This window comes from Anopheles merus, chromosome 2R, assembly GCF_017562075.2.
Source record: "Anopheles merus strain MAF chromosome 2R, AmerM5.1, whole genome shotgun sequence".
NCBI classification, from domain to species: Eukaryota; Metazoa; Arthropoda; class Insecta; order Diptera; family Culicidae; genus Anopheles; species Anopheles merus.
The window spans coordinates 26,142,383-26,155,630 of NC_054082.1; the positions used below are offsets into that span (position 1 = coordinate 26,142,383).

Here is a 13,248-nt window from a genome sequence, read left to right on the forward strand (position 1 = left end):
GTTGAAGATACCTCACCATAAGAAAAAAGCTTGTTGGGATTTCCCTACTTTTCGTTTTGACAGTTGTAGCTCTCCTAACCCACGGAGCTTTCTTTTTATTACCAAACGTACAAGTAGAAAAGTTGTTTTATTTTTACAAAGTAAAGCTTATCACATTCGAAGATTCGCCATGCAGGACGAAATGGCGGCGTGTGATTGTGTTGCATTTCCCTTTTTAGCTTCGTATCACCTGATCCAGCGGGAAGTACCGGAACGATTCGTTGAAGATGTCCGTAAAGGCGACGCTGACGAGATCGTTGATCAGGGGCTTGATGAACGGGAAGCTCGGTTGCCACATCGTGTTGATGAAAAAGTCGGCAATTGATTCTACGGAATCGAAGAAGGGAGAGAAAACGCTAGATAACGATCACAAAACGGGAAGGCTCCAGAGCCCGCGCTTACCGATTATTTTCGCCCCATGAAACAGGTCGGAGATGTGCAGCTTCATATCACCGATCTTGTCGATCTCGACCCGCACCTTCAGCAGTCCCCCTGGCCCACCGATGCGCGTCACCGTCGTCGTCTGGCTGTAGTTGTACAGCGTCAGATTCCACACGCCCCGCGTATGGCGCGGCAGGCCGAGTATCTTCGACTGGAAGTCGTAGCCGCCGTCGAGCGATTTCTCCGGGAAGAACTGCGAGTACACGATGCGGTCGTGCTTCGGCTCGGTCCGGTACTTGGTCACCTCCGACTGCATCCACCCGTACTCGGACACGTTGGACAGCAGCAACCGGTAGCCGCCGAGCCCGCCGAGATCGCCCCGCCGCTGCTCGATGAATTCGGCCCGGTGCGGATCGAACGGAGCCACGTTAAACTCGGGTAAACCTTGAAGAGGGAGAGAGCCGCAGCCGCGTGTTAAAGCAAAACAGGGTGATGAAGATCGTGACAAATCGTTGCTTCACCGTTTCCTACCTGTCTTAAACCATGGTCGCAGCGCGTTGAACGCTTTCTTGATGCACGGATCAAAGTTGGGCTTGCCGTAGCGACAGTTCGCGAACAGCCGAAACACTTCCCGCTGGCCGGCACACTGCTGGACGGCCAGCACCAGCAGCAGGGGTAACAGTGGCCACCTAGAGTATCGCATGTTTGGTGCTGGAATGACGCAGAACGGTTTGATTAGAATTAGTTTTTGTTCGCTGGAAGGGAAGCATTTTGATGCTGTTTTTAACTCATTAGATGGTTAATGAACTATAATGAGAAGCAGGGTTTCTCTTTTCAAAACCGCTTGTCATCGCATTAAAAATGTCCAAATGGAAATTAAGACCTTGGCACGGGGAAGCAAAACAATCCACTGAAGCTATTCGCGCAACAAAAACTACGCCAACAAACAGCATTAGCTTGCGTACGCAACATAAGGCAACATTGCCAGTGTGAACATGTGAACCTGTTTAGTACGCCAACTGAAATTGGCACTTTTTTCCTCTAATGTGTTCCCACCCCGGGGCAACTGAAAAACAGCTGAAACGGAATGCAGCAACCCCGGGTGGGGTGTGCGTAATAAGAAAAGCCATGCTTTAACCTTGAAAGAAAGGTTATGTAGAAGCATGAGACGACTTAGCAGCAGCAGCACCATCAGCAATTGTTGTTCGATAGGCAACAGCTGATAAGCTTCGCTTGCATAAGCGCTTGTCGCGCTTAGAATTAACCTCTTGCGAGCATGTGCATAATCCGGTCGGTCAAGTGCTTCGGCACAGAAGCTGCATCACTGTGCAGACCTTCAATGCAAACTCCCCCGCCCCACTACACTGTGGCAGATACAAGCGAGAAGAAGGTTTTATGCAGCAGCCACACTTATGCAACTGCCAGCTGTGCGGTGAGGCAATACCGACGCGGTTTTGTATGTGTATGTCTCCGCCATACAGTGAGCGTGAATCGTTCAAGAGCAAGTGCTTTTCCAAAGCAAGAGTCGTTTACCTTCGCGGGCGGGTATAATGTGGCTTGGAGGTGTTGTATGGGATCGTAAGACACCACTGCATTCACTCACAGTTTGCTGGTGGTAGCTAAGTGGTTTGCAATGCCAAATTTCGCTATTAAACTATCCCACTGGGTCTATGTTGAGCGAAAAGGCGCACGAGGTTCTAGAGTAGTAAGTGTTGCTTTAGTGAGCGCTAATGTTAAGCTGTTAAAACATAGCTTGCACACACAAAAAAAAACGGTTTGCAACAAAGTAAACACGTGGAATTGGTGGTTTATAGCTTTCTTGTTTTTCATTTCAGCATAACGCCCTACATATACGCACATGTAAAAGAATGTATATTTGCCCAAAAATTGCATCACAGCTCACCCACTGACCCGAAATTGAAAGTAAAAGCAAATGAAAGAAACAAATTCAGCATACACACGCCAGCACACATACACACACACACACAACAGCTTAAATTGAAAAGCAATTACTTTCTCCCCACTCCGGTGTGTGATATCACAGCAAAGCGCACGTGCGCATCACCAGCTTGCGCGGTCAGCTGCGCGAACTGGTTTGGCCGGTACGGTACGATGCTCGCGGGCGTGGAACGGTACGCATGAGCATAGCATAGACCGGCTGCTGTTGCTGCTGCTGCTGATTAAAGGTCACAAAACGGTTACCACGGCGTGCCGCGGTTTGTTTGGTTTGCTAATGACTGGTTGTGGTGCGGTGTGGGAGTAGCTCGCGCCGATACGATAATGTGTCGTTTTAGGTGAAATAATAGCCGGCTTTTGGGGCTGGGTGCTGTCTAATTATCCAATTAGCACCTGCTGTTTTATCCCCAGGAAGATCTTTTTTATGCTGCGAGTGTAATTCACGATCATCATTAGACAACGATCGTTTATACACATTGCAGATTAGTCCTTGTTACAGGCATCTTCGATATCAATATTTAAAGCCTCTTTTTTACTCACAACGATGATTTGATTGTTAATTTACCTTTAATTTAATATTTTAATTTAAATGCCAATTAGAACAGCTTTAAACGATACATGTACAAATATTGTTGCTTTTGGGATCTATTTCCGAAAAATAATCCATTCCATTGCACCTCGTTGGCAGACATCCATTCACCAAAACACCATGCAAGGTTGCAACATCTCCCGCCTGTGGATAATTGATCGTGTTTTACCATCGATTGTGATAATGGACCATCCAATCCCATGTCGGCAGACCCACCGATTTTCCATGTCGAACAAAACGATTGCATGCCGACCGTTCCACTCCACAAACAAGCACAACGACGATCGATGATTATAATCATTGCATCAAAAGCCGCTCACCACCAGGGCTGCTTCGTGGTGCATAACATTTGCCGCAACCAAACATCGCATCGCACGCAACCGCACATGTGCCGGCGGGTGGCTGCAGATATCCAGATGCGTTGCGATACAAGGGGTATGATGCAGTGAACTCGCGCGGTGGTAGAATTCGCGGTCACAAAAAAAGCCTCATCGATCGTGTGTCGCGAGTTTTGACTCCTGTTTGACTCTTTGTAATCATCACTCTCAGTTCTACGAACAGTAGGCTCGTCGCTTATGTCAATTTGATCGATCGAATCGAACAACGGAACCGAAGGTCGTCACAGATCCGTCTTTTTTTATCGAAAACAAGCTTCCACACGCGCGCCAAACACCACGCCTGCAGCCTAACGGTGTTGAGAGTGTGCTTTTGGGGCGTTCCAACACGCTCAATCATATTACGGTTCGGCAAACAAGTCAACAACATTCAAATTTCCTTGGCACACATTTCATCCGAAGGACAACGCAGCAACAACTGCGTCCAAAGATCATCGACTGTGCCTGGCCTTGCCAAATGGACCGGCGCCTTCGCGCGTCACTCGTGCAACCAGCCCCAGCATGGAAACTAGTTTTCGCGTTCATACACGGCAACCGTAGGCTTTTCCTTTCGCCGCGTTCTTGGTGTTTTCGCTTTCGAAAAAGAACAAAAAAAACCGCATCCATCCAACGCATTTGCTTGAGGTTTGTGGGTTTGCCTTTGCACCATCGGGCTACGCTCCGTTTCGGGACGATGGTTGCGGATATGCGGCTACCAGCTCACTTGCTCACTTGTTGCACACTCACCCGGTTCTGAAGCGGAGCTGCACGTTACACCACACCGTCGGTATTTTCACCCCCGAGTGACCGGATAAGTGTCACGCTTTGTTTGTTTACCGCCTTGCCGACCAATGCACTCCACGGAGGTACGAGACGATGTCTAGCTAGCTCTTGGGCTCACACACGAATAAGCGCATTGGTTCGATCGTGAAGCTGAGCTGGGGGTTCCTCCGCATATGCGATCGAGACGAGCGCGTGTGCGCCAAATTTCGATAGGAAGGGGGACCGGTTAGGTCAAACCATGGTGCAGTGGGACAGGGCTGGCGAACACGCTTCGCGAGGTGTGTGAAGTGTGTTTGCAATTCATTCGTTATATGTTCATTTTTCGCTCTGTGTTCATTTATAACAATTTGTGCATTCAATTCAAAACTTTAACAGTTTGTGGACTTATTTCTGATGATTGTAAGCCCTTCACAAGAAAAAGTAGGTCAATATTGTAGTAACTATGTTAACTATGCATCTCCACCCCATGCTTTACTTAATTGAAAGAAAACAACTTATGGCTTAAAGGGGAAGCTTATGGCTTAACGAACATATGAAAAATGCCGCTATATTTGGCAACGCTGGAAGCATTAATTTACACAATTTGAGGTCTCAAATATGTTTTTCAATCTTAAACTGTTATCAAAAATATATTTACTTACTCACTGACTTGCCTTATGGATAGCCCACCGGCCAAAACAAAATATACAAGCTGAGCACAAGGATGCTGGAAGTCAATCGGTATTTAAACAAATACTTTGTATGAACCTTATCGGGTCCGTAAGTCAAATAGCTGGCCCCGGTATTTTGTAGCGCACTAAACTCGCGAGGCCGCAGTTGGATGGCGATGTCAAAAAATTTTGCGACAATCGCAGAAGTTTTTGAGGCAATCACAAATGTTTTTGCGACAATCGCAAAAAAACATGCGACTGTTGCAGAAGTTTTTGCGACAATCGCAGAAGTTTTTGCGACAATCGCAGAAGTTTTTGCAACAACCGCAAAACTTTTTGCGACACTCGCAGAAGTTTTTGCAATTTGCAGAAATTTAAGCGACAATCGCAAAAGTTTTTGCGAAAATTGCTACTACTTTTTGTGAAAATCGCAGAAGTTTTTGCAAAAATTGCAATACTTTTTGTGAAAATCTAAATCATGACAAACTTTCACTTTCACAAAAACTTCTGCGATTTCCGCAAAAACTTCTGCGATTTTCGCAAAAACTTTTACGATTTTTGCAAAAACTTCTGCGATTTTCGCAAAAAGTTTTGTGATTTTTGCAAAAACTTTTGCGATATTCGCAAAAACTTCTGCGATTTTCGCAAAAACTTCTGCGATTTTCGCACAAACTTTTGCGATTTTCGCAAAAACTTCTGCGATTTTCGCAAAAACTTCTGCGATTTTCGCAAAAACTTCTGCGATTTTCGCAAAAACTTCTGCGATATTCGCAAAAACTTCTGCGATTTTCGCAAAAACTTCTGCGATTTTCGCAAAAACTTCTGCGATTTTCGCAAAAACTGCTGCGATTTTCGCAAAAACTTTTGCGATTTTCGCAAAAACTTCGGCGATTTTCGCAAAACACTTCTGCGATTTTCGCAAAAACTTCTGCGATTTTCGCAAAAACTTCTGCGATTTTCGCAAAAACTTCTGCGATTTTCGCAAAATACTTCTGCGATTTTCGCAAAAACTTCTGCGATTTTCGCAAAAACTTCTGCGATTTTCGCAAACACTTCTGCGATTTTCGCAAAAACTTCTCCAATTTTCGCAAAAACTTCTGCGATTTTCGCAAAAAACTTCTGCGATTTTCGCAAAAAAGTTCTGCGATTTTCGCAAAAAAGTTCTGCGATTTACGCAAAAACTTCTGCGATTTTCGCAAAAATTTCTGCGATTTTCGCAAAAACTTTTGCGATTTTCGCAAAAACTTCGGCGATTTTCGCAAAAATTTCTGAGATTTTCGCAAAAACTTCTGCGATTTTCGCAAAACACTTCTGCGATTTTCGCAAAAACTTCTGTGATTTTCGCAAAAACTTCTGCGATTTTCGCAAAAACTTTTGCGATTTTCGCAAAAACTTCTGCGATTTTCGCAAAAACTTCTGCGATTTTCGCGAAAACTTCTACGATTTTCTTAAAAACTTCTGCGATTTTCGCAAAAACTTCTGCGATTTTCGCAAAAACTTCTGCGATTTTCGCAAAAAGTTTTGCGATTTTTGCAAAACACTTCTGCGATTTTCGCAAAAACTTCTGCGATTTCGCAAAAACTTCTGCGATTTTCGCAAAAGCTTCGGCGATTTTCGCAAAACACTTCTGCGATTTTCGCAAAAAACTTCTGCGATTTTCGCAAAAAAATTCTGCGATTTTCGCAAAACACTTCTGCGATTTTCGCAAAAACTTCTGCGATTTTCGCAAAAACTTCTGCGATTTTCGCAAAAAACTTCTGCGATTTTCGCAAAAAAGTTCTGCAATTTTCGCAAAAAAGTTCTGCGATTTACGCAAAAACTTCTGCGATTTTCGCAAAAACTTCGGCGATTTTCGCAAAAACTTCTGCGATTTTCGCAAAAACTTTTGCGATTTTCGCAAAAACTTCTGCGATTTTCGCAAAAACTTCTGCGATTTTCGCAAAAACTTCTGCGATTTTCGCAAAAACTTCTGCGATTTTCGCAAAAAGTTTTGCGATTTTTGCAAAACACTTCTGCGATTTTCGCAAAAACTTCTGCGATTTTCGCAAAAACTTCTGCGATTTTCGCAAAAACTTCTACGATTTTCTTAAAAACTTCTGCGATTTTCGCAAAAACTTCTGCGATTTTCGCAAAAACTTCTGCGATTTTCGCAAAAAGTTTTGCGATTTTTGCAAAACACTTCTGCGATTTTCGCAAAAACTTCTGCGATTTTCGCAAAAACTTCTGCGATTTTCGCAAAAGCTTCGGCGATTTTCGCAAAACACTTCTGCGATTTTCGCAAAAAACTTCTGCGATTTTCGCAAAAAAATTCTGCGATTTTCGCAAAACACTTCTGCGATTTTCGCAAAAACTTCTGCGATTTTCGCAAAAACTTCTGCGATTTTCGCAAAAACTTCTGCGATTTTCGCAAAAACTTCGGCGATTTTCGCAAAAACTTCTGCGATTTTCGCAAAAACTTCTGCGATTTTCGCAAAAACTTCTGCGATTTTCGCAAAAACTTCTGCGATTTCGCAAAAACTTTTGCGATTTTCGCAAAAACTTCGGCGATTTTCGCAAAACACTTCTGCGATTTTCGCAAAAACTTCTGCGATTTTCGCAAAAACTTCTGCGATTTTCGCAAAAACTTCTGCGATTTTCGCAAAATACTTCTGCGATTTTCGCAAAAACTTCTGCGATTTTCGCAAAAACTTCTGCGATTTTCGCAAACACTTCTGCGATTTTCGCAAAAACTTCTCCAATTTTCGCAAAAACTTCTGCGATTTTCGCAAAAAACTTCTGCGATTTTCGCAAAAAAGTTCTGCAATTTTCGCAAAAAAGTTCTGCGATTTACGCAAAAACTTCTGCGATTTTCGCAAAAACTTCGGCGATTTTCGCAAAAACTTCTGCGATTTTCGCAAAAACTTTTGCGATTTTCGCAAAAACTTCTGCGATTTTCGCAAAAACTTCTGCGATTTTCGCAAAAACTTCTGCGATTTTCGCAAAAACTTCTGCGATTTTCGCAAAAACTTCTGCGATTTTCGCAAAAAACTTCTGCGATTTTCGCAAAAACTTCTGCGATTTTCGCAAAACACTTCTGCGATTTTCGCAAAAACTTCTGCGATTTTCGCAAAAACTTCTGCGATTTTCGCAAAAACTTTTGCGATTTTCGCAAAAACTTCTGCGATTTTCGCAAAAACTTTTGCGATTTTCGCAAAAACTTCTGCGATTTTCGCAAAACACTTCTGCGATTTTCGCAAAAAACTTCTGCGATATTCGCAATGAAGTTCTGCGATTGTCGCAAAAACTTCTGCGATTTTCGCAAAAACTTCTGCGATTTTCGCAAAAACTTCTGCGATTTTCGCAAAAACATCTGCGATTTTTGCAAAAACTTCTGCGATTTTCGCAAACAGTTCTGCGATTTTCGCAAAAACTTCTGCGATTTTCGCAATGAAGTTCTGCGATTTTCGCAAAAACTTCTGCGATTTTCGCAAAAACTTCTGCGATTTTCGCAAAAACTTCTGCGATTTTCGCAAAAACTTCTGCGATTTTCGCAAAAACTTTTGCGATTTTCGCAAAAACTTCTGCGATTTTCGTAAAAACTTCTGCGATTTTCGCAAAAACTTCTGCGATTTTCGCAAAAACTTCGGCGATTTTCGCAAAACACTTCTGCGATTTTTCAAAAACTTCTCCAATTTTCGCAAAAACTTCTGCGATTTTCGCAAAAAACTTCTACGATTTTCGCAAAAACTTTTGCGATTTTCGCAAAGACTTCTGCGATTTTCGCAAAAACTTCTGCGATTTTCTTAAAAACTTCTGCGATTTTCGCAAAAAAGTTCTGCGATTTTCGCAAAAACTTCTGCGATTTTCGCAAAAACTTCTGCGATTTTCGCAAAAAACATCTGCGATTTTCGCAAAAACTTCGGCGATTTTCGCAAAAACTTCTGCGATTTTCGCAAAAACTTTTGCGATTTTCGCAAAAACTTCTGCGATTTTCGCAAACAGTTCTGCAATTTTCGCAAACAGTTCTGCGATTTTCGCAAAAACTTCTGCGATTTTCGCAAAAACTTCTGCGATTTTTGCAAAATCTTCTGCGATTTTCGCAAAAACTTCTGCGATTTTCGCAAAATCTTCTGCGATTTTCGCACAAACTTCTGCGATTCTCGCAAAAACTTCTGCAATTTTCGCAAAAACTTCTGCGATTTTCGCAAAAACGTCTGCGATTTTCGCAAAATCTTCTGCGATTTTCCCAAAACTCTTCTGCGATTTTCGCAAAAACTTCTGTGATTTTCGCAAAAACTTCTGCGATTTTCGCAAAAACTTCTGCGATTTTCGCACAATTTTCTCCGATTTTCACAAAAACTTCGGCAATTTTCGCAAAAGCTTCTGCGATTTTCGCAAAAACTTCTGCGATTTTCGCAAAAAATTCTGCGATTTTCGCAAAGACTTCTGCGATTTTCGCAAAAACTTCTGCGATTTTCGCAAAAACTTCTGCGATTTTCGCAAAAACTTCTGCGATTTTCGCAAAAACTTCTGCGATTTTCGCAAAAATTTCTGCGATTTTCGCAAACACTTCTGCGATTTTCGCAAAACACTTCTGCGATTTTCGCAAAAAAGTTCTGCGATTTTCGCAAACAGTTCTGCGATTTTCGCTAAAATTTCAGCGATTTTCGCAAAAACTTCTGCGATTTTCGCAAAACACTTCTGCGATTTTCGCAAAACACTTCTGCGATTTTCGCAAAAACTTCTGCGATTTTCGCAAAAACTTCTGCGATTTTCGCAAAAACTTCTGCGATTTTCGCAAAAACTTCTGCGATTTTCGCAAAAAACTTCTGCGATTTTCGCAAAAAACTTCTGCGATTTTCGCAATGAAGTTCTGCGATTTTCGCAAAAACTTCTGCGATTTTCGCAAAATCTTCTGCGATTTTCGCAAAAACTTCTGCGATTTTCGCAAAAACATCTGCGATTTTTGCAAAAACTTCTGCGATTTTCGCAAACAGTTCTGCGATTTACGCAAAAACTTCTGCGATTTTCGCAAAAACTTCTGCGATTTTCGCAAAAACTTCGGCGATTTTCGCAAAAACTTCTGCGATTTTCGCAAAAACTTCTGCGATTTTCGCAAAAACTTCTGCGATTTTCGCAAAAACTTCTGCGATTTTCGCAAAAACTTCTGCGATTTTCGCAAAACACTTCTGCGATTTTCGCAAAAACTTTTGCGATTTTCGCAAAAACTTCGGCGATTTTCGCAAAACACTTCTGCGATTTTTGCAAAAACTTCTCCAATTTTCGCAAAAACTTCTGCGATTTTCGCAAAAAAGTTCTGCGATTTTCGCAAAAACTTCTGCGATTTTCGCAAAAACTTCTGCGATTTTCGCAAAAACTTCTGCGATTTTTGCAAAAACTTCTGCGATTTTCGCAAACAGTTCTGCGATTTTCGCAAACAGTTCTGCGATTTTCGCAAAAACTTCTGCGATTTTCGCAAAACACTTCTGCGATTTTCGCAAAACACTTCTGCGATTTTCGCAAAACACTTCTGCGATTTTCGCAAAAACTTCTGCGATTTTCGCAAAAACTTCTGCGATTTTTGCAAAAACTTCTGCGATTTTCGCAAACAGTTCTGCGATTTTCGCAAAAACTTCTGCGATTTTCGCAAAAAATTCTGCGATTTTCGCAAAACACTTCTGCGATTTTCGCAAAAAACTTCTGCGATTTTCGCAAAAACTTCTGCGATTTTTGCAAAAACTTCTCCAATTTTCGCAAAAACTTCTGCGATTTTCGCAAAAAAGTTCTGCGATTTTCGCAAAAACTTCTGCGATTTTCGCAAAAACTTCTGCGATTTTCGCAAAAACTTCTGCGATTTTTGCAAAAACTTCTGCGATTTTCGCAAACAGTTCTGCGATTTTCGCAAAAACTTCTGCGATTTTCGCAAAAAATTCTGCGATTTTCGCAAAACACTTCTGCGATTTTCGCAAAAAACTTCTGCGATTTTCGCAAAAAACTTCTGCGATTTTCGCAATGAAGTTCTGCGATTTTCGCAAAAACTTCTGCGATTTTCGCAAAAACTTCTGCGATTTTCGCAAAAACTTCTGCGATTTTTGCAAAAACATCTGCGATTTTTGCAAAAACTTCTGCGATTTTCGCAAACAGTTCTGCGATTTTCGCAAAAACTTCTGCGATTTTCGCAAAAATTTCTGCGATTTTCGCAAAAATTTCTGCGATTTTCGCAAAACACTTCTGCGATTTTCGCAAAACACTTCTGCGATTTTCGCAAAAACTTCTGCGATTTTCGCAAAAACTTCTGCGATTTTCGCAAAAATTTCTGCGATTTTCGCAAAACACTTCTGCGATTTTCGCAAAAAACTTCTGCGATTTTCGCAAAAAACTTCTGCGATTTTCGCAATGAAGTTCTGCGATTTTCGCAAAAACTTCTGCGATTTTCGATAAAACTTCTGCGATTTTCGATAAAACTTCTGCGATTTTTGCAAAAACTTCTGCGATTTTCGCAAAAGCTTCTGCGATTTTCGCAAAAACTTCTGCGATTTTCGCAAAAACTTCTGCGATTTTCGCAAAACACTTCTGCGATTTTTGCAAAAACTTCTCCAATTTTCGCAAAAACTTCTGCGATTTTCGCAAAAAACTTCTACGATTTTCGCAAACAGTTCTGCGATTTTCGCAAAAACTTCTGCGATTTTCGCAATGAAGTTCTGCGATTTTCGCAAAAACTTCTGCGATTTTCGCAAAAACTTCTGCGATTTTCGCAAAAACTTCTGCGATTTTCGCAAAAACGTCTGCGATTTCCGCATTTCTGGGATTTTCGCAAAAACTTCTGCGATTTTCGCAAAAACTTCTGCGATTTTCGCAAAAACTTCGGCGATTTTCGCAAAACACTTCTGCGATTTTTGCAAAAACTTCTCCAATTTTCGCAAAAACTTCTGCGATTTTCGCAAAAAACTTCTACGATTTTCGCAAAAACTTTTGCGATTTTCGCAAAGACTTCTGCGATTTTCGCAAAGACTTCTGCGATTTTCGCAAAAAATTCTGCGATTTTCGCAAAAAAGTTCTGCGATTTTCGCAAAAACTTCTGCGATTTTCTTAAAAACTTCTGCGATTTTCGCAAAAACATCTGCGATTTTCGCAAAAACTTCTGCGATTTTCGCAAAAACTTCTGCGATTTTCGCAAAAACTTCTGCGATTTTCGCAAAACACTTCTGCGATTTTCGCAAAAACTTCTGCGATTTTTGCAAAAACTTCTGCGATTTTCGCAAAAACTTCTGCGATTTTCTCAAAAACTTCTGCGATTTTCGCAAAAACTTCTGCGATTTTCGCAAAAACTTCTGCGATTTTCGCAAAAACTTCTGCGATTTTCGCAAAAACTTCTGCGATTTTCGCAAAACACTTCTGCGATTTTCGCAAAACACTTCTGCGATTTTCGCAAAAACTTCTGCGATTTTCGCAAAAAGTTCTGCGATTTTCGCAAAAACTTCTGCGATTTTCGCAAAACACTTCTGCGATTTTCGCAAAACACTTCTGCGATTTTCGCAAAAAAACTTCTGCGATTTTCGCAATGAAGTTCTGCGATTTTCGCAAAAAACTTCTGCGATTTTCGCAAAAACTTCTGCGATTTTCGCACAAACTTCTGCGATTCTCGCAAAAACTTCTGCAATTTTCGCAAAACTTCTGCGATTTTCGCAAAAACGTCTGCGATTTTCGCAAAAACTTCTGCGATTTTCCCAAAACACTTCTGCGATTTTCGCAAAAATTTCTGTGATTTTCGCAAAAACTTCTGCGATTTTCGCAAACAGTTCTGCGATTTTCGCAAAATTTTCTCCGATTTTCGCAAAAACTTCGGCAATTTTCGCAAAAAACTTCTGCGATTTTCGCAAAAACTTCTGCGATTTTCGCAAAAACTTCTGCGATTTTCGCAAAACACTTCTGCGATTTTCGCAAAAAATATCTGCGATTTTCGCAAAAACTTCTGCGATTTTCGCAAAAGCTTCTGCGATTTTCGCAAACACTTCTGCGATTTTCGCAAAACACTTCTGCGATTTTTCGCAAAAACTTCTGCGATTTTCGCAAAAACTTCTGCGATTTTCGCAAAAATTTCTGCGATTTTCACAAAAACTTCTGCGATTTTCGCAAAAACTTTTGCGATTTTCGCAAAACACTTCTGCGATTTTCGCAAAAACTTCTGCGATTTTCGCAAAAACTTCTGCGATTTTCGCAAAAACTTCTGCGATTTTCGCAAAAACTTCTGCGATTTTCGCAAAAACTTCTGCGATTTTCGCAAAAAACTTCGGCGATTTTCGCAAAACACTTCTGCGATTTTTGCAAAAACTTCTCCAATTTTCGCAAAAACTTCTGCGATTTTCTTAAAAACTTCTGCGATTTTCGCAAAAAAGTTCTGCGATTTTCGCAAAAACTTCTGCGATTTTCGCAAAAACTTCTGCGATTTTCGCAAAAACTTCTGCGATTTTTGCAAAAACTTCTGCGATTTTCGCAA

At 41.3% G+C, this 13,248-nt stretch overlaps 1 protein-coding gene across 1 annotated transcript; it reads right to left on the minus strand.

Moving 5' to 3' along the window:
• Positions 1 to 25: 25 nt before the first annotated feature.
• Positions 26 to 4,272, minus strand: LOC121589413. Its single transcript, XM_041908336.1, has 4 exons — positions 4,087 to 4,272; positions 952 to 1,131; positions 442 to 864; positions 26 to 366 (listed from the first exon to the last, which is right to left on the minus strand). Exons 2-4 carry the CDS (start codon positions 1,121 to 1,123, stop codon positions 215 to 217), a joined length of 747 nt encoding a protein of 248 aa, XP_041764270.1. The 5' UTR covers positions 1,124 to 1,131; positions 4,087 to 4,272; the 3' UTR covers positions 26 to 214.
• Between the last annotated feature and the right edge of the window lie 8,976 nt (positions 4,273 to 13,248).

What these genes read in the sequence shown, in the direction of transcription:
- LOC121589413 (XM_041908336.1), bottom strand. Translation starts at nt 1,123, where the DNA reads ATGCGATACTCTAGGTGGCCACTGTTACCCCTGCTGCTGGTGCTGGCC. An exon ending in GCGACCATGGTTTAAGACAG is followed by an intron (nt 865 to 951) that starts GTAGGAAACGGT and finishes TCCCTCTTCAAG; the next exon opens with GTTTACCCGAGTTTAACGTG. An exon ending in TCATGGGGCGAAAATAATCG is followed by an intron (nt 367 to 441) that starts GTAAGCGCGGGC and finishes TCGATTCCGTAG; the next exon opens with AATCAATTGCCGACTTTTTC.